This window comes from Syngnathus floridae, chromosome 9, assembly GCF_059516105.1.
Source record: "Syngnathus floridae isolate MCC-2025c chromosome 9, RoL_Sflo_1.0, whole genome shotgun sequence".
Classification (NCBI taxonomy): Eukaryota; Metazoa; Chordata; class Actinopteri; order Syngnathiformes; family Syngnathidae; genus Syngnathus; species Syngnathus floridae.
In genome coordinates, this window is record NC_142421.1 from 9,830,212 (window position 1) to 9,847,957 (window position 17,746).

At 43.6% G+C, this 17,746-nt stretch overlaps 1 protein-coding gene, 1 long non-coding RNA gene and 2 other non-coding genes across 6 annotated transcripts in view; all 4 read right to left on the reverse strand.

The window, feature by feature from the left end:
• Positions 1–4,683: 4,683 nt before the first annotated feature.
• LOC148393402 (uncharacterized) lies at positions 4,684–7,651 on the reverse strand. Of its 2 annotated transcripts, none has more exons than XR_015860152.1 (5): positions 7,486–7,651; positions 6,968–7,050; positions 6,575–6,655; positions 6,277–6,321; positions 4,684–5,519 (listed from the first exon to the last, which is right to left on the reverse strand). It is a non-coding gene; the product is annotated as an uncharacterized LOC148393402 (long non-coding RNA). The 2 variants fall into 2 exon arrangements; XR_015860153.1 differs by having other exon boundaries at positions 4,684–5,543.
• LOC148393403 (small nucleolar RNA SNORA14) lies at positions 6,391–6,526 on the reverse strand. Its single transcript, XR_015860640.1, has one exon. It is a non-coding gene; the product is annotated as a small nucleolar RNA SNORA14 (small nucleolar RNA).
• Positions 6,780–6,910, reverse strand: LOC148393404 (small nucleolar RNA SNORA14). Its single transcript, XR_015860641.1, has one exon. It is a non-coding gene; the product is annotated as a small nucleolar RNA SNORA14 (small nucleolar RNA).
• A 225-nt stretch (positions 7,652–7,876) lies between the features above and the next one.
• Positions 7,877–17,746, reverse strand: part of arid4b (AT-rich interaction domain 4B) — a 30,889-nt gene continuing 21,019 nt past the window's right edge. The window contains exons 11-24 of one of the 2 annotated variants that reach the window (XM_088384158.1): positions 17,141–17,289; positions 16,979–17,051; positions 16,620–16,714; positions 16,415–16,512; positions 16,118–16,307; positions 15,787–16,028; positions 13,705–13,887; positions 12,691–12,775; positions 12,405–12,615; positions 11,120–12,325; positions 10,921–11,031; positions 10,575–10,799; positions 10,051–10,197; positions 7,877–9,972 (exon numbers count right to left, since the gene is read on the reverse strand). In XM_088384158.1, the coding sequence (XP_088240284.1) occupies positions 9,824–9,972; positions 10,051–10,197; positions 10,575–10,799; positions 10,921–11,031; positions 11,120–12,325; positions 12,405–12,615; positions 12,691–12,775; positions 13,705–13,887; positions 15,787–16,028; positions 16,118–16,307; positions 16,415–16,512; positions 16,620–16,714; positions 16,979–17,051; positions 17,141–17,289 (3,164 nt within the window). In that variant the 3' untranslated portion in view covers positions 7,877–9,823. The remainder of the gene's footprint in view (positions 9,973–10,050; positions 10,198–10,574; positions 10,800–10,920; positions 11,032–11,119; positions 12,326–12,404; positions 12,616–12,690; positions 12,776–13,704; positions 13,888–15,786; positions 16,029–16,117; positions 16,308–16,414; positions 16,513–16,619; positions 16,715–16,978; positions 17,052–17,140; positions 17,290–17,746) is intronic. The other variant, XM_088384159.1, reaches the window with a different exon arrangement.

A 17,746-nucleotide genomic window follows, 5' to 3' on the forward strand; every position in this document is an offset into this window, starting at 1 on the left:
ACAAAGGGTCCGAAGAAGCGGCGTACTCATGGCATGAGAATTAGATGTAGCGCACGATGTCCCTCTCTATTCTCCACATCATCCTCTTGACGACTTTCATTTGAGCGGCAAAGCCTGACTTGCCACTGTTATTATCTCACTGCCTATGAGAGCCTGTAATCTCCCTCCCCAGTTTGTGGAGAAAAGCAGATTTAATGTGACAAATCCAAGGCCCCAAATGACAAATAAATCAGGAATTTTCTGTGCTAAGTACCACTCACTTTAGACTGGGAATGAAATGAAAATGGAGGAGGGGCAGGGCATATCTATTTCACTCTATTACTGCCCTTTGCTTCTTTTGCGACATGCATTAGCATCACCCAGAATGACCCACCGACAAATAGTCAAATTGATTTTATTCAACTTTAATGGAGGAGGTTGCAACTACTCCCTAAAACAAAAAGGTCCAATCCAGGAGAAAAATGCAACTAGTGACTCACATCGCATCCTTATGTTACATAAGCAACCACTGTGGAGCAGAATCTTGCATGCACAGCTTGTCCTATAAACAGCGTGCATGAATGAATAACATTAAACGAGCTGGGCCGATAAGCCACCCCCTCGTTGCGTGCTGGTCTTCCATTCAAATGCGGCTTTTTGCGCGGGGAATTGATGAGGCACACGGCTCAAAGCTAAAGTCTTCAAAGGCTGCCTTTCCACAAGATGCAAGGCGTCCAACCCACTTTGTAGTTCCTAGGTGAACGAGTGGGTTGCAGCTCGCCAGGCAGCACAGGAAGACAATAAATCCACAAGTTCCTCCAAGGTTACATCTCATGCAAAGGAGAAGAAAACATTTTTTTTCAACTCTTTATCATTTTTTTTTTTCTGCCCCCGAATTATCGACGCGGTGGGAGTCGGGAATGCTTCAGTCATGTTCCAAGGTTACGGTCTCCTTCATCGCTCACATAAAAACAAAGCCGGCGTGGGAGAAAGAGAGAAGAGCCGAGGGAGAGTGACGCTCAGAGATAAGGAGATGATGGTATAATAGCGCAAGTTTCATCACAGTCAAACGCAGACGGGGGGGGGGGGGGGGGGGGGGGGGGGGGGTGACATCCAGCCTCAAAAAGAAATGATTTCAAAGAGCATTTCATCCCAGATTATTGCACGGAGACATGTTCTGCAACTAGAAAAGTGGCTTCTATTTTTTAAGAGTGCCGTCTTGCTGATTGAAGGCAGACGAGTTGAAGGCTTGCTTGGATCAAAGCATCGCTACGTTACCATTAGGGGCCATTTATAGACATCACTTTTAACTGCAAATGGACACGAAATGTGAGGCATGGGGCCACTTTGTCTGCGCAAGAACACATTTTAAAGCCTGGAAAAAGAAAAAATGGATCTCATGTGTAAAAATTGTATGGGTATTTCCAGACTAGTTGAAGCGTTGGCATTTTCTCTGCAATATGACTCGAGAAGATTGCTTTTTTTTTTTTTTATAGGTGCTTTGTCACCTGTGCAATCTTTCCTGACTCTTGTCTAAGTTTAATAAATTAAATTACATTGACTTTACAACTCTGTATCAACATTTAAAGCTAATAATTGAATAATCACAAATTTCTCACCCAATCATCCAACAATGGACCACAATGCTGCTGAACAATAGGTCGTATCATAATTTTTCTCCAGAAACCTTTACTATTTTGACTATTGCGACTAGCTGACCAGATGCATTTCTTACATTCACCAAATATTAAAGCCACTCATCATGTAAACGTAGTCTTTCATCAAGAGCGGCAAGAAGAAGCAGCGGTTTTGTTTTGGTAAAGCAGAGAGGAGCGGAAGTGGAGGATTGCCGCATTCTTGCTGAGGCCCCACATTCCCCAGAGGACCACAGACGGGTTGTTGTATGCAGCCTCCCCTCTCCACCCCCCCTGCTCCGACTTCCCCCCTCGCTCTCCTGTTTCCTGTGCATGGCTGCTTGCCTTCCCTTGCATGCCCTGAGTGCGGTCACCCCCCCCCCCCCCCCCCCCCCCACCACACACACACACACCTCTTCGTGCTCTGCTCCTCCACTATCCTGCTGCTCCAAATCCATTATTTACTCTCTCCTGCCCTCCCTTTCTCAAAAGAATCAGGACAGTGAGAAATAACACCACTGTATACCCCCCCTCCCCATTGCACACTAGACACAATCGACCCCTCCTTCACCAGCAGCACCACCCCACCTGCTCGCTCTTTTCTCATTCGGCACGATGAAAATACAGTGCAGGGCTGTGCAGCTACAATGGGGAACTCTGTGAGGCCCGGGCCCTCCCATTAATCCCCTCTGACATGCCTCCCGAGGGCAGGGATTTGCTACAAGTCAATGCAGGAGAGCGACAGTATGCAAAACAAGCCTGTCTGACTCTCTCATGCTATTCAAAGCTCCGCTGTGCCAGAGAGAGACAAGAGAGCAGATCACAGGCAGAGGAAGTGGGGGGGAAAAAAAATAAGTGCCTCAGTTAACCCTCGCTTCATCCTGCTGCTCTGAATACTTTTACATATTCTATTGTGTATTGCACAGATAATGTTGATGACAGAAGACAGGAAGGGAAATGTGATTATTCCTCTTTGTCATGTGGTATTACAAATTTGGCAGCCTCTGAGAGGAGCTCACCGCCAGACCAAAACACCGCCCCACGTAAACATGGATTCACGAGTCATGTGATGCGCTCACTCCTCTCAGGCAGAGCAGCACTATTGAATTTCAGTCTTATCGGGAATCTGGTGATGAGGAGCGGGCAGGATGACGTTAGGAGGCGGTTGGGTGCGTGCGGCCCCAACCACGCAGCTCGGCAGGGAATGTAAACAAGAGGGCTTGAATGGAAGCTAGGCCATAACCGCAAATGGAGGAGGGCTGCAGAATATTAGCCTCTTCCACACAGAGGTCCCACAAAATGGGCACTTCACAGCCTTAACAGCAGATTGAGAATTGATCTGCCTTTTAAAAAGAACCCCATCGAGCCAACTGTGCTCTAACCGTGTGTGCTCGCAGAGCATCCCGTCATCAGATAAGTGTGACGACATCGGCGCCAGCGTACTGGGGTAGAAATACAATCCCTGGCAAAAAAAAAAAAAAATCATTGGAGAGCTGTTGCAGCCAGTTGAGTGAATTGAATTATGCCTTCACCAAAGAAGTTGAAATATAAACAAAGGTGTCGATTATCAAAATAAATGTTGGTTTTGATAATATCCGAAGCGTATTAGTAGTGAGAAAGGAGACTTCTGATGAGCACAAGGATAGCATAAAAATGGAAAAAACACATGACAGAAAAGGCTTTGGTGAAAGAGAAATCCAGCAGGATTTGAAGCCTGCTTTGGATTCACGTGATTGGCTCCACTCCCTCTCTCATTTTCCACCCATCCTCAGCCCCTTTGAGATGGAAAATGGGTCATCGGTGCGGACGCACCACACATACAGCGCTGCTTTATTTTTAGGTCATCTTCGCCCTCACTTGGTGAATGATACCGAGGTGTTGGGTAATGGGCCCATGCAACTAGTGTTTATTATTATACATAGCTGCTGGCAGCTTCTAATGTTTCCCCTCCGTGACTGTGTATATTTGACGAGTCCTATGTGCATGATGACATCAGCCACAGACTCTGGGCATCGGGTGTTAAAACGCTCAACAGCACATATGCCGGAGGGCCTCCTAGAGATCTTAGCAAAAGCTCCTCAGACTAGTGCTGAAGCTGCCATGGCAACCACATACTAGCGAGCTATTTCGGGCCACCCGACTCCCAAACACAGCTGCTCCTGCGCAAGCAGTCATCCCCACCTGTCAGATATCCAATCTGAGCTATGCGAGGTATTCGGTGCGCAAGATCACGACCTGACATTCAGACGGCCCAACAGCAGAGCAACATTAATTACGGCTGGCCATCATTTGGTGACAGGTTCTCCAGCCGTGTCTTGCACCGCTTAAATATTCCTCCCATGAAAGCTTTTAGAATGATGCTTTTAAAACAGGCCCAGTCCTCACCGATCAGGGATTTTAACATAACCATAATTGACAGCTAACGTTGTCGAATTGGAAAGAGTTATTGTGAGCACTTAAGGAAAAGTATCACAAATACATGAACACATGCTGCAGACGTTTTTAAAGCTGTCAAAGTGAGCTGCCGTGATCTCATCCTTCATTCACACCTCTGAGAAGTGGGGCGTGTGGTGGATTGCTCGGAGCCACAGCGCCCCCTACTGCACATGAGGGGCATTGAGCGCTTCTTTTCCGGCTCAACGTGAAGCGCTGACTCATATTCATTCCAGTGTTGCACGAACGAGGCCATGAATGCACTCTAGAATAGTTATTACAAACGGCTCCACCTATTGAGTTGTTGTTAATAGCACAGACACGGATTCATGCCAAGAACGTGAACACACCCAAAGGTAGGTGACTTAGATGAAGTCATCACTAGTGCCCGGTAATTTTAGTCATTTGATTTCGCCACGCAAATACAAATACTACTTTGTTGATCCAGCTGTTCACTCGGGTTTTGGCCAAGACAATCATAAAACATCAATCTCGACTGACCAGGTGCAGTTTTGACAATGCAATAAAGCAATTTTCTGCATAACAAAGACTTTATGCATCATTAAAGGGAAACATAAATTCACAATGTCATTACAAAATATATAAAGTCACACTGAACTACTTGGAAATGGTGCTGTGCAGTATAAAATGTATATTTATTTTGTTGTTTACTATTGCTATATTTCGATGTTACAGAAATACAAGTAGTATTTTCATACATTTGGGTTTTAAGGATGAAACAAATTAAACCCACAAGATGAAAAATTGAACAGTACTAACAGAACTACAGTAAAGAGAATATCACACAATCACACAGTACCAATAAATTGGAATACCTTAGAAAATGACATTTCGGTAAAATTACAGAAGGAGATTCTTTAAACACATGGGGAAAATACTTTGCAAGAAAAACAAGCAAACATTCACACTATTGTTTACAATACCAATGAATATTTTAGTTCTTCCTGCAATATTCCAATTTCTTGTGATGTTGAAATTACAGTTTTTATTAGCTGTAATCATCAAAACAAAACCCTCCTGAAATATTTCAATGTATGTATTACTGAGATATAACTTTGTTCTAATTTTCAGTGGAAACTAACATACTTTCCACCATTCTTTCCATGTGCTACTTTCCCGTTTTAGAAGGTAGGCAGTAGTTGCTTGCCAGGCATCCTTCAGCTTTACTCAGCCAACATACTAGAATAAGTGGCCAGTGTTTACGAAGGAAGTGAACTTGTGTGGAGAAAGTGTTCCAGACGGACTGCCAGCAGATTCCATTCCAACTGTAACTCTACAGTCCATATTTTACTTGACAAACAAGCCACTTCACGCAGATGACTGTGCATACATTTTGTAGGCATGAGCTCACGGAAAGTAGAGCATCTTGCATGGACTTTTCACTATCCTCTGTGTATTTTCAGTGCAGAAACCGGGTTTACACTTCCCTCGCGTTTCCTGGCAACGTCAAGACTGCGAGAGCAGAGAGAAAAACAGCTGCAGACGGGAGGAAAATAATTACGGCTCTATTTGGAGACACTTTGCGGACGTGCTGCTTTCCACCGAAAACACAATGACCCCGTTCACCCAGCTAAACAAAACACAGTATCTCGACAAGTGGGTCCAATAAGATGACCAACATTAGCTCTCTTTCTCCCCACTCCAGCATTCTGATGTTGAAATCGCTAGGAACATTTGCACTTGTTAAGCAAAATGGCTCTATTTTTTTCCATGGAGAAGGAGCAGCTCTATTGTGCATTGCTACTGCCATCTATGGGCAGAAAAACAACATCCATTCATCCTTCCATTTTGAATAACACAGGTATCATGCAGTTTAGGCAAGTTAAATTCTAAACGTATAGGTGTTATAGTTTGGATTCAGGTAGATTTGATTTATTTTTTAAAAAACAATCCTATCATTCTTCTCCAAAGACTTTTTGGACAAGTTGAAATTCGCACCCCCCAACTTTAACCATGGAATCTTTGCATCACGTCCGTACCACATCGAGTTGTATGTCATGAGATTACTAACAAAATAAAACAGCACAGAATAAAAGGTGTGACAGCAGCGTGCTGAAACAAAACCCAGAAATGTCTAATTCCTTTATTGCCACACCTATATTTTAGCTAGGACATTTTTTAAGGACCAACTCTGAGGGAATCATGCATATCTACAGCATAGAGGATGATATTTGACCTGTAGTTCTACCTACCACAGTGAAAAACTTACCACTGTTTGCCCTTCTGTGTTGTGTTGTCTTTTCAATATGCCACACTAAAAAGAAAATAATATTGGTCATCCACAGACTCGATTCAGCACCACAATCAGTAAACCAAGTCAGAAAGTTTTTTGTCTTAGATGTGAAATAACTAAGAGCGTCAGATGTGGCTCTCAGTTTTAGATGTTCTAAGATTGCTCTTGCACCTTTTCTTGTCCCAGAGGTCACAGATCGCAACTGGGGGGTTTACTAAAGATGCCAGCAGAAATAAAAAACATGACAATAATGTAATGTTTAGGAGATACACACCTGGAGTTGGATTCAGGATTTAAGTTGAGAAAATGTGGCTGAGGTGAACCACATATTAAGTCAGTGTGAGGTCATCTTTGCCTGTTTCAGGTGAGAAATTTTTACATTAACCACAGCCATACAGTTTATCTTCATCTGCATGACATTCAATAGTTTCTGATACACAGCAATTAAGTAGGATGCACAAATGGAAACAATCACTCAGAATTGTCTTAGAGGTGAAATAACCAAGAGCATTACAGTGATGCTTGGTTTTGGATGTTCTAAAATTCATCTTGCAACTTTCCTTGTCCCAGAGTTCACAGATAACAACTGGGGGGTTTATCAAAGCTGCCATAAGAAAAATAAGAAGACATAATTTGATTGATGCATTAAAATGATTAAAGAGCTCACCTCGTTAATATTATGGTGATTGGTGGGGAACACGTGGAGATGGACGTTTCATTGAAGCCTAGATGTTGCTGAGTCATATTGACCTGTTACAGAGCAAAAAAACGTGCTTCAGACGATCATGCATTTTTGCACATTAAATGATCCATTTGGGTTGGATGCAACCAACGTCAAAACATTCTACACACGTAACTGCATGCTCAAGAAGTATTCGTTTTGCACAAGTGGAGCTGCGGTAACTTTAGCATAACAGTTTTTTCGGGACACTAAAAAGCAAGCAAGTCTCTATATAAACAATTCTGCAAACCAATGCAACTGAGCAAAATTAAAAGCATTCTGTAACATAGTCGCTGTTTTACTTTAGTATCCTACATGCGGTTAATGGGCCACGTGCAAGCTAACATGCTTCCGGTGGTTTTTACCATGATCTGCTCAATATTTAATCGTGGCCTTTCTATTTAAAAAAAAAAAAAACATTTGCTAAAGGTTTAATACAAATAATTAAAAGTGCATCATCTCACCGTTTGTCGCACGACAAAGGTTGTCCATTTTGCATCCATTCTGGACAGTTTGACGACTCGGCACTGAAGTCACCCAGCTGCAAGTTAGGAATTTACTAGCAACGCTGCAAATTTCAAGTCAATGATTGGCTCTGCTACCGGAAATAGCACCTCATTGGCTAATTTTAAGACTGACACATTTGACACCAAACAGACTCGAGTATATACACATTTAGTAACGCCCTAAACATGAGACGACTTAATTTTTGGTGTGGAAAATTACAGAAAACTAGATATAGGTGTACAGAGTGGAACCAAATAGTATGTGTTAATTTTCCTCAAGAATACAGAATATAAAATTGGAAACAAACAGTCGTACAAACGTATCAATGACACCAACAGTCAACCTGGATACTTCACAAACTATGGCATTTATTTCAAACAGAGGCTTTTGCTTTGCATTTGTACAATAAATTACACAATGACCGTCCTCGTATGAACCTAATAAATACTATTTCAATAAGATCCTTTATCATAATCAATGAGCCTAACCATTTCCCATGCCGTTTGGAAAATAGGTCAGCCTCAGAAAAAAAAAACCACCATTCTTCTCTGACAAGCACAAGCTAATAAAAACAAAAAATGAATACAAAGTAAAATATTACGTGAAATTTAAAAATGCAAAATCATACAGGGAAACAACAATTTAAACGAATGAGTCAGAACAAAATTGACAAACTACAAAAAAAATCTTACAAGAAAAACTGAATGGGGACAAAGGAGAACATGCATGCGGTGACTCAATATTTACACAAAGTACAGTTAAAAGCATAAAACTGTCTGTACAAAAAAGTACATTATTAACAGTGCAAGATATTAAATAGCTTGACTCAAAACACTTCTCAATATACAAATCTATAACAAAAGCGTACAATTACATACAAGTGCTAAACAAAATGTAACTTCAGGTTATCATTGAGTAGAGATTTATACAAAGGAAACACTAGAGAAAATGTTGTATCCATATACATCACTGTATAATATAAATGTACATTTACAATATCTTTACTTTTATTCTGGTCATAGCACATGGAAAACAAAGTATTTTATGGAAGGACGAGTATGAGAAGTGTAACAGACATGGAGGGGAAACTATGTTTTGCCTTATTTCATGAAAACAAAGCACATTTAACATAAATTACTTCATGTTGTTTGGGACACTCCACTTCATTTCGACTGTAAATACCTCTTACGGCTATTTTCAAGTCAATGATCCAGTTGGGGACATGCCGCAAGTCTTCAATCAAGACAAAAAGACTGATAACGACTGTAGTTAAAAATGGAGACATGAACCAAGAAATGGTTAAAAAAAAAAAAGGCAGATGAAGTGATGAAGAAATACAACCATTGCGTTCATCATCATTGCACGGTTTCTACCCAAGCTGGATAAGTATTCAGTAGTAGATTACAGGTGATCCAGTATAGTTCTACAATTAAATATTCCGATAAAATCCATCACTAGCCATTATTCACCGTCTTTCACATAGAGAGAAACACACAATCACTCAGTTACACTGCATTCTTGAGTCTTTTGTAAGGGATATCATTTCAGGCAACCTTCTGATTTGAGAGGAGGAGCAGGAAAAAATTCTGTCCTTCCTCCAAGTGCCACATGAAAAAGAACTGCAAGGCACTACAGTATCATACCATAATCCATCCACTGTGGCTACCAGTGACCTCCGAGACTCAATGCAAACATATGCACGCCTGAAGAAGATATGATGATCATTGTCATCAGAATTTGGGACTGACAAAAGCCTTTTTTATGATGGTGCTGGACAGGGAATATGGTTGAGTTACACATTTACTTTGTCCTTAATGCCAATGTGGCTCATCTGAATTCCTCAAACTGGGCTCTGGTGGCACCGCGTTGAGCTACGAGGACTGCGCACAGGAGGGACTTGAATGAAAATCATCCCTTACCAATGCATTTCTTATCAAATGGAAACAGCTATTTCTTGTAAAAATGTATTCTTATAAATGTTCAATTAGAATTAAGTAGAGCACAAAAGACAATTGTGAATCTCTTTAGACAAATTTCACGCCCCCATGCAATCGTCATAAAAGTGCACTTAAGTGCCATTAGCTTGCCAAGAAAACAGTTGTCAATAAAAAATAGTGCTTGTTGTTTGTTTGTTTGTGTTTGTTTGTTTGTTTGTTTTGTCTCTGGTCTGGCATTGTTCCCCAGTTGTTACAGTATGTAGCTTGACTTGTCCATCCTGTGGGATGGAAACGGGGGCATCGACCCCAGGGTGCTGGTTAAGTGCTTAGTGCGGCGGCTCCTTGCTGCTACATCCTGTCACCTGCACTCCACTGATACCCCAGAGTTCTGTGATGAGGAGGAGGATGAAGATACCGGTTGGTCGGCCAGCGTCAGCATGACTGCTGCTGTCAGCGAGCTCGAGGATGGTGAAGAGGAGGAGGATGAAGATGACGCAGCAACAGTGCCTGCAGACCAGAAGCAAGGTTTGGTCACTTGGTACATTTTTCATTCACATTCTGAAACACGACATATAACTGACTCACTTTCCAGTTCCTTTTTCTTCATGCGCTTTCGCCGTCTGTCGATGGAAGCCACCTCAGACTTGAGGGAGAGGTAGTGGTTCCTGATGTCCTGAAGCTTATCTTGAAGGAATGAGATCCTTTCCAGACTGCTCATTTTCTCCAAGTCAGCTGGTGGTTCAATAAACATAAAAGAATTAAATATCAATCAATTGTAGTCATTTCTTCACAACATAGCACGCCTGATCTAAAGCTGCAGCAGCTATGATATGGACATTTAGTACGAGCGTGACAATTTCATTGGTCCACAGTGATGGCTCGTCAATTTCACTGGTCAGATGTGACGAGGCTATAAGTAAAAGTATTGGCGGTGTGAAGCTCATTAGTAAAAATCTATAAACTATCCGCAACACATTTAAAGTTGCAGCTTTTAAAGCATGGCAAAGAGGTAGCGGCTTGTAGTATGAAAATGACAGTATTAGGACTATAGTTATTAATATAAATGCATATATAGAAATACAGTCAATAAAGTCAATTGGCACACTTACACATCTGGAAGCTCCACTTGTAAACCCGCGGCGATCTTCCATGGTTTTCCCGGTGCTGCGAATGATCGGCGTCACCCTGCTTGTGGTACTTATGGCTTGACGGGGGAGATCGGCCGCGACACTTAGGCAAAACAGTAACCTTGACGTCCGATGTGTCATTCTTGGTGGCAGCTGATTTGACAGAACCTTCCATGAGAGATTGGTCTTCACTGTCACTACTGTTGGCTGAAGGATAAAAAAAATTTTAAAAAATGAGTTCCACTCCTAGCGGGCAGGCATGATGCGTGCAGGCTAATCAATAAGTAAACGGGACTTGTTTTGAGCAAGTTTGTGTTGTTGTGTTTACCTGTTTTCCTATTCTTTTTGGGAGGCACACCAAGGCTCTTGCGGTTTGGCTTATGTTTCTTTGCGACGCCACCTGTGTGCGGTTCTTTCTGCCGTTTCTGATTCACAGATGCTACAATGACAAAGTGTACAACAAATGAGGTTATGTGTAGGCTGCAGGGCTCCATGATCAGGGAAACGTATGCTTTTACAGTTTGTACCTTTGGACTTTTGCTCGCTCTCATGCTGGCTGCTGCTGCTCAGCTCCAGGCTGCAGCTGCTGCTGCTGTTGGAGGAGAGCGGGGCATCAAACACTTTTGGTGGGGAACCCGTGCCTTCGTCCCGTGGAAGATCTGGCAACTCCCCACCCAGACTCTCCACTTCTACTGTGCTGCTGTCACTCTCGCTGCGTCGGCATGCCACCTCCTCCTGCACCAGCCCCGCCAGGAGACTTGCAGAAGCTGACACCGGAGGCAGACAGGGGGGTGTGGGTGGCGCCGGTGGGGAAGGCGGCGGTGCTTGGCCGCAGTCTTCCAATGTACTGCCTCTTCCTGAGGGGGACTCTGGTGTGGTGGGTGGCGTGTTGAGTACCGAGTTACTGCCACTGCTAGGGAACTCTTGCACTTTGTCATTTTCTATGTGCTCCTCTGAGGCGTCATCCTCGGGTCCCGGTTCCTGCTCAACACTTGTATCGTCCAGACTGGAAGGTGCGGGCGGTGGAGGAGAATTAGCGGCCTCTGTGTCCGAATCAGAGAATAACTCTTTTAGAGTCTTCTTTGGCCACTGCGCTTGAATGCTGGACCACACGTCTTTTTGGCCTTTCGAGCGCACAGCCGGCTTCTCCTCTCCATTCCCAGACATCTTGGCCCTCTTTTCAGGAATGTCCCAGAATCCCGCTTGTCTGCTGGATTTGTTCTTCTCCTTTGTCCCATTGTACTTTTTGGAAGGGGGACCTTTGTTTTTTGGGTGGCCTCGTTCACTGCCGTCAGCTTGGGAGCCAGAAAGTGCTGCTCCCTCATCATCTGAACTGCTACTAGATGAGGCCCCTCTCTCTTCCATGGCACCAGCACTTCTCTCCTCCAGTTTCCTGGAAGAGCCTACCGGCAACCAGTCTGCACTTCTTGTGGCCCTCCTCGTTTTGGACTGCTTTTTTGGGGTCCTCTCTGCTGCCCCTTCAGATTTCCTCTTCCTGGTACTTGCTTCCCCAATCGAATCCGGTTTGCGCTTCCCCACTTCCCCGCTGATTAACTCAAGACTCTTCCCTGAGACTGCAGACGGTTTGGATTCATTGGGTGAAGTACCACTTTCTCTCCATTCTGAGGTTTTCTGAAGCTCTGATGTGCCCTTTACATCTCTGCATGTGTCGCGGTCTTCTTTAGTATGCTCTCCCTCCTCACAGTCACTCTCGTCTGAGGACAATTCAGAGGCTGAGAAGAATAAGAAAAAACTCGTTTCAGTATATACGCGAGAGAGTGACGAAGGTTTGGATTGTGTAAGTGTTGCTACCTTGCAGACCATTGAGGATGGACGTAATCTCTATAGACTTGGCTGGAGAGTGCTGCTGAGCCTGTTGGTCATCACCATGATCCAGGTTAGAAAATACTTCCTGGGTCAGGTCACACTTGGAGCGAGGGACACGGATATTATTGGATGAAGGACCGAGGACGTCTCTGTCGTTGAGCCTCTCCAACCGGTCTCGCTCCCGCTCAGCTTTGTTCTGTGAATTGAATTTAAATTAGCCATCTACTTTATGTCATCGAGCCCAAAATCCAAAAGCTATACAAAGCGGTACCTTTATTTTTTTACGGTGCTTTATTTTTGGTACATTCTTATTGGCTGGGCGAACAATCTTGTCTGCTTTGATCCATTCATCATATCTAAAGAGCAAGTACAAACAAAACAAAGAAGACAGTTTTCATCAATCCGATGCGAGAGATGAGCTCGATCAAATATCACACACCACCACCAAGCACATAGCCAGCCAGCCACCTCGGTCGGCTGTCTGGCCTGAAAAATTGCTGCGTTACAAAAAGCCTTCAGTACAAAGGAGTACATCCAATCGAGTTAAAGACGAAGCCTTACAATGGAGGAGAGAAACATATTTACACCAACCACCACAACCAACAGAACACAAGGTGCTATTTGGATCGTACAAGAATGAAAAGTTGCAGGACATCTCAGAACATCACACACACATACACAATGCAGAGAACAACCATTGTCGTTAGATTACCACAGGATAACACGACAACAATGAGACGATGAAATGTGGTTTTATATGTTTTTTTTGTTTGTTTGTTTGTTTGATTTGCTAGCTGCCCTTACACGATAGTTGAGACTGCATTAACCTAAACCCACTTAGGTAGAGGTGAGTGTAACAAAGAGATGATTGTTTAGCCTCTCTGAGATTAGCGTAACTCGGGACTGGAGGATCTAAAGGAATTTGACTAGAACCACTGTGTGGCCAATCCAAGCATGAAACAGAAATTCAGCCTGTCTGTTCAGACAGCTGGGGGGTGGACAGACAGGGGAGGGGGTTCAATCACAATTGGCTAAGAGGAGCTGAGGAACGTTCCACATCAACCCCGTGCCCAATTCTGTTTCTGCCACTAGAGGGCTCAGTGAACTCTGACCAAGAGAGAAGATCAGAAGAATCAGAATTGCGAGGAGGAGGAGGAGCGCATTAGTCACTGCAGCAGGGATATCCATGAAGTGGTGATCCCAAAGGCCAATTTGAAGGTTAAGATGTGATTTTGTTTGAGGGTGAATATATAAGTTAGGTGACTGTCCCCACGTCCTGTCTTACCTGATGTTCCAGCCACAGTAGTGCACCAGGTAGAGCACCTCTCCCCCCTCCACGTCTGCCTCTTTCACAGTGGCCTCGTACGTCTTCAGACTGCGGCCTCGCCCATACCTCACCTGCACCTTCATCCCCGGGGGGTAACACTCAAACTCTTCCCCTTCCTCCCCCTCCTGACTGTTGTCATCCCTGCAAGAAAGAAAGTTCAGCACTTCCTGTCCCTAGTCTGCTTCAGAGAAAACCACACACCCTCCCACGTTGGTGCAATCTATCATCAAACCGTCTGATGCTATTCTAGGCAATTGACAGTTCTCATAAACTTCCTATCCCTCATCTACAGTACAGCAGACTGAATAATACATGGTAAGCCTTCCAAACGACAGCATTTGAATGTTTCGTCATTCATGGAAAGTCCAGCCTACTAACTATTCAAGCCCTGGCTAGGTGCACACAGCAAACTTGAGATTGCCATTCACGCGCTGTAGAGAACACAACGGCCACAAGGGGGAGCTGGTGAGAAACAGTCAGGAACCGTCAAAGCTGGAGGGGTCTACTGGCAGTGAAGGAGGAGTGCCGGCCGGTTAAGTGGCTATGACGCAGGGGCCAGGGCCCCAAGGGCCGCAGGTTAGCACAGCAAAGCACGATGGCAGGCAACACAGCAACCCGAAGCATCGCTACAAACATTCAATTTGGTTAGCTACCATGAGGAGCAGTTCTGACAAGCCTTCATGAAGACAGTCAGTCCTCAGAGTGAATGATTGCCGCTAGAAGCTCATTTTCAACATGACACAATTGAGATGATCTAGCCAAAGAAGCTGCAGAAATTCTTTAAATACTGAGGTGCTTTCTTAGGGAACAAATGTTTGATAGCATCATCTGGTCCTGTAAATATTATTGAGATAGCCTTTTTTTCTGTAGTTTGAAAATATAATCATAAAATTGCTCTGGCAAGGGAAAAAACTGGGTTGCTAAATATTTGGACAGGGGAAATTAAACATTGCCTAAAAGGTGAAATAGCATCTTGTTCCTCAACTGCAGCACCACAATGCACAATAATTCAAAGTCGTTTTTAAGAAATATTATTTGCGTGTAAAAACTGAACAGATTCAACTTGTCAAAAGGGGATCTTGCAAATTACAAAGTAAAAATGTCAAGATGATAAAATAAGTCTGGGTTTTGGAAGACATCTTTTGCTATTAATTATCTAATAAAGGTCAACCTTGCCAATGTCCACAGCGGCTATAAAACATTTAAAAAAAAGAATAAAAAATAGAAAAGGGACTAACAATTCTTATCTCCACAATAGTCTCAAGAAGTTGACAAATCGGCACAATCGTGGATGATAACTGATGATAACTTGGTATCAAAATGCATTGCTATACAAACAACTAAAAGCACTTAAGAAGTTAACAGTGGTTGATGATAATGTGACTGTGCAACACTGTGCAAAATCTCGACACAAGTGTCCAAGTATGACGTCAACAAACAAGTCAGGCCTCAGCTCAACAAAACAGACAACATATTAATGACCAAGAAACAAACATTTATCACCACAGAAAGCCTTGCATCTAGCGGTCTGAAGCGTCAGCGACAACAATCACACTCACACTCGCTCACAAGGAACATTTCATAAAGCTGAATATGAGGTCGTCAGAAAAGAGAGGAGAGTAGCTTTGTCGTTATCAGGGCAGGGTGAAAGTCAAGAGGCCGTGTCGTTTGTCGAGCGGACGAAGCGGGAGAGAGACAGTAAGAGAGAGATAAAGCAACAATGTGATGCATGCCGGCCGGGTGAGAGGTAGTCAGTCAGGCTTTGCTGCTCAAAGACGCCTTTGCCAGCTGATGTCGACTAAGCCATGACTATATAAAAGAACAGTGGCTATATGAGCTGAGTTGGACGAAGAGAGGGTGGATTGAACTGGGAATTAGTGCAAAGAAAGGTCTGTGTGGTGGTGGCAGATGCTGCCACCAAGGAAAGACTTTGCTGATATTTTGAAGGATGTCACGGAATAATGACAACATTCCGCCCACGCTGTATCTTTTTTTTTTTCTTCAATCCTGCTTGAGGAGTCATCCCTTCAAACCACCTACCCAGAGTTGTCCTTGCCGTCTTGGTCCTCGTCGTGCTCTTGTTTTATGCTCTCGGCTCCGAGGCGAGACGTGGAAGAACCTTCATCTGCGTCTCCTGTGTGGGGGCTACTGTCTTTTTCCTCCTCCTCCTCCTCCTCGTCCTCCTCCTCATCATCATAGGTGCTGTTTCCATTTCTGTCATTTCCCCCAGCTTTTGAAGATGTGCACTGACTTTGGTTCAGCCCTACCTCAAGCTTCTCCTCCTGAGGGAGAGGGAGGCTTTTAATATAAAAGCACTTAATGCGACTACTGTACACATGCACTTGAAACAAAATCCAAAGAGTGACTGCACCTTGCAGACTACAGATTTGGGTTCTGCATTTCCGTGGTCTTTCTGCTCTTCTGGGATGGCTGACGTGGGGGCTGAGTTTCCCCCCTCGACTCCAGACGTCGCTTCTCCCTTGGGGGCCTGCTTCAAAGGCAGGTCCATCTTGAATGTGATGGCTGTGGAAGTGCAGTATTCTTCAAAGCCATAAAGGTACCTGCATGAAAGCACAATTTCTGTCAGATTGTCCTGAAACTGCAGAGCGCATCTAAGAAACAAGCAGCATTTGGCCCGCAGAGTTGTGGACGCAGTGCTTGTACATACTTGCGGTAAGCGCATTTGACGTTGTAGCCAGCAGCTGAATTGAGCACAGGGATTCCGAGGTCCTGGTAGATTTGCTTCCAAACAGCGCCACTTTCAATCTGTGTACAATTGGCGAGACCAGAGGGCGCATCTGGATTTAGCTTGCAAGAGAACAATTACCAAGAACTAAGCAATAAAGAATCAGTGCGGTCACTGCGGCCCTCACATTGTCGAAGCCTCCCAGTCTGTTGACCAGTCTGTAGAGCTTGAACAGATTGAGATTCCGGTAACCCAGAACAGGCCGTTTGTTAATGGGCGTTCCTGTGAACAGATTTAGAAGCCATAACAAATTATAAACAAACCTTAGAGTAACATAGAAGAAAATATGCAGTCAAGAAAATGTGTTTGGTGTTTTGCTTTGTGATACATTTACTGGTTGTCACAAACGGTGAAATCATGTAGAATGTCCATTTGATATTGTAAATGAAAACGGTTGGTTGAAAACACGAGTTAAAGTGTTTAAGCTAACAACACTAATTGAAGACTTTTATGTTATTTAATTAATCAGCATGATCCTAAACTCACTTCTGTCTTCCATGAACTTGTAGAGCTGCTGAAGGAAGTTCTCCCTCTCTTCGGGGTAAGGCTCTACTTCCTCCTAAATCCAGCACAACAGACTGTTTGAGGCTGAATTCCACTTTTAATTTGTGGGTGGGGGGAGAAGCATGATTGTGATTAAGGATTCACCTCTTCTTCCTCAGCACTGGCATCTTCTTCTTGTTCCTCCTCTTCGTCATCATCATCAACCTCACTGCTGGAGCTTTCCTCTTTCACTTCAGTTTTCCAGGCAATGGGAATGACCAACTGTTGCTGGAACTCCAGGGCTGCATCCAGCGCTGTTCAAAACACAAATGAATTGCTGGATTGGTTTTTGTATCAACAAATGAAACGTGAACAAGATGTTCAAAATCAAGCATATTTTCCGGCCTTGGTTTAACCCCCCCCTCAAACCCCCGCCCAGAGTGCAGTTGAGGTTGCGGCTTCTTGAAACACAAAAAGTCAAACATTAATGAGGTCATTCAACAGCGAAACATTTTTCACGGCAGGAAACATTTGTGACAGGTTACTAGGGGAAGTAAGCAAAATTAAACAACCTTGTCAGATCCTCACTTAACATTTTTCTAAAGCAGACAGATAACACAGATTGGAGTGGAATCAGATAACAAAGAGTTTTGCTTATTGTTATCTTATAAAATAGGAGCACTGTTCCATCAGAAAAAAAGGCTATTAATAAAAATTCTTGGAAGGATTCAAAGAAAATTTTATCCACACTTAATGTCTGCTACCAATGTG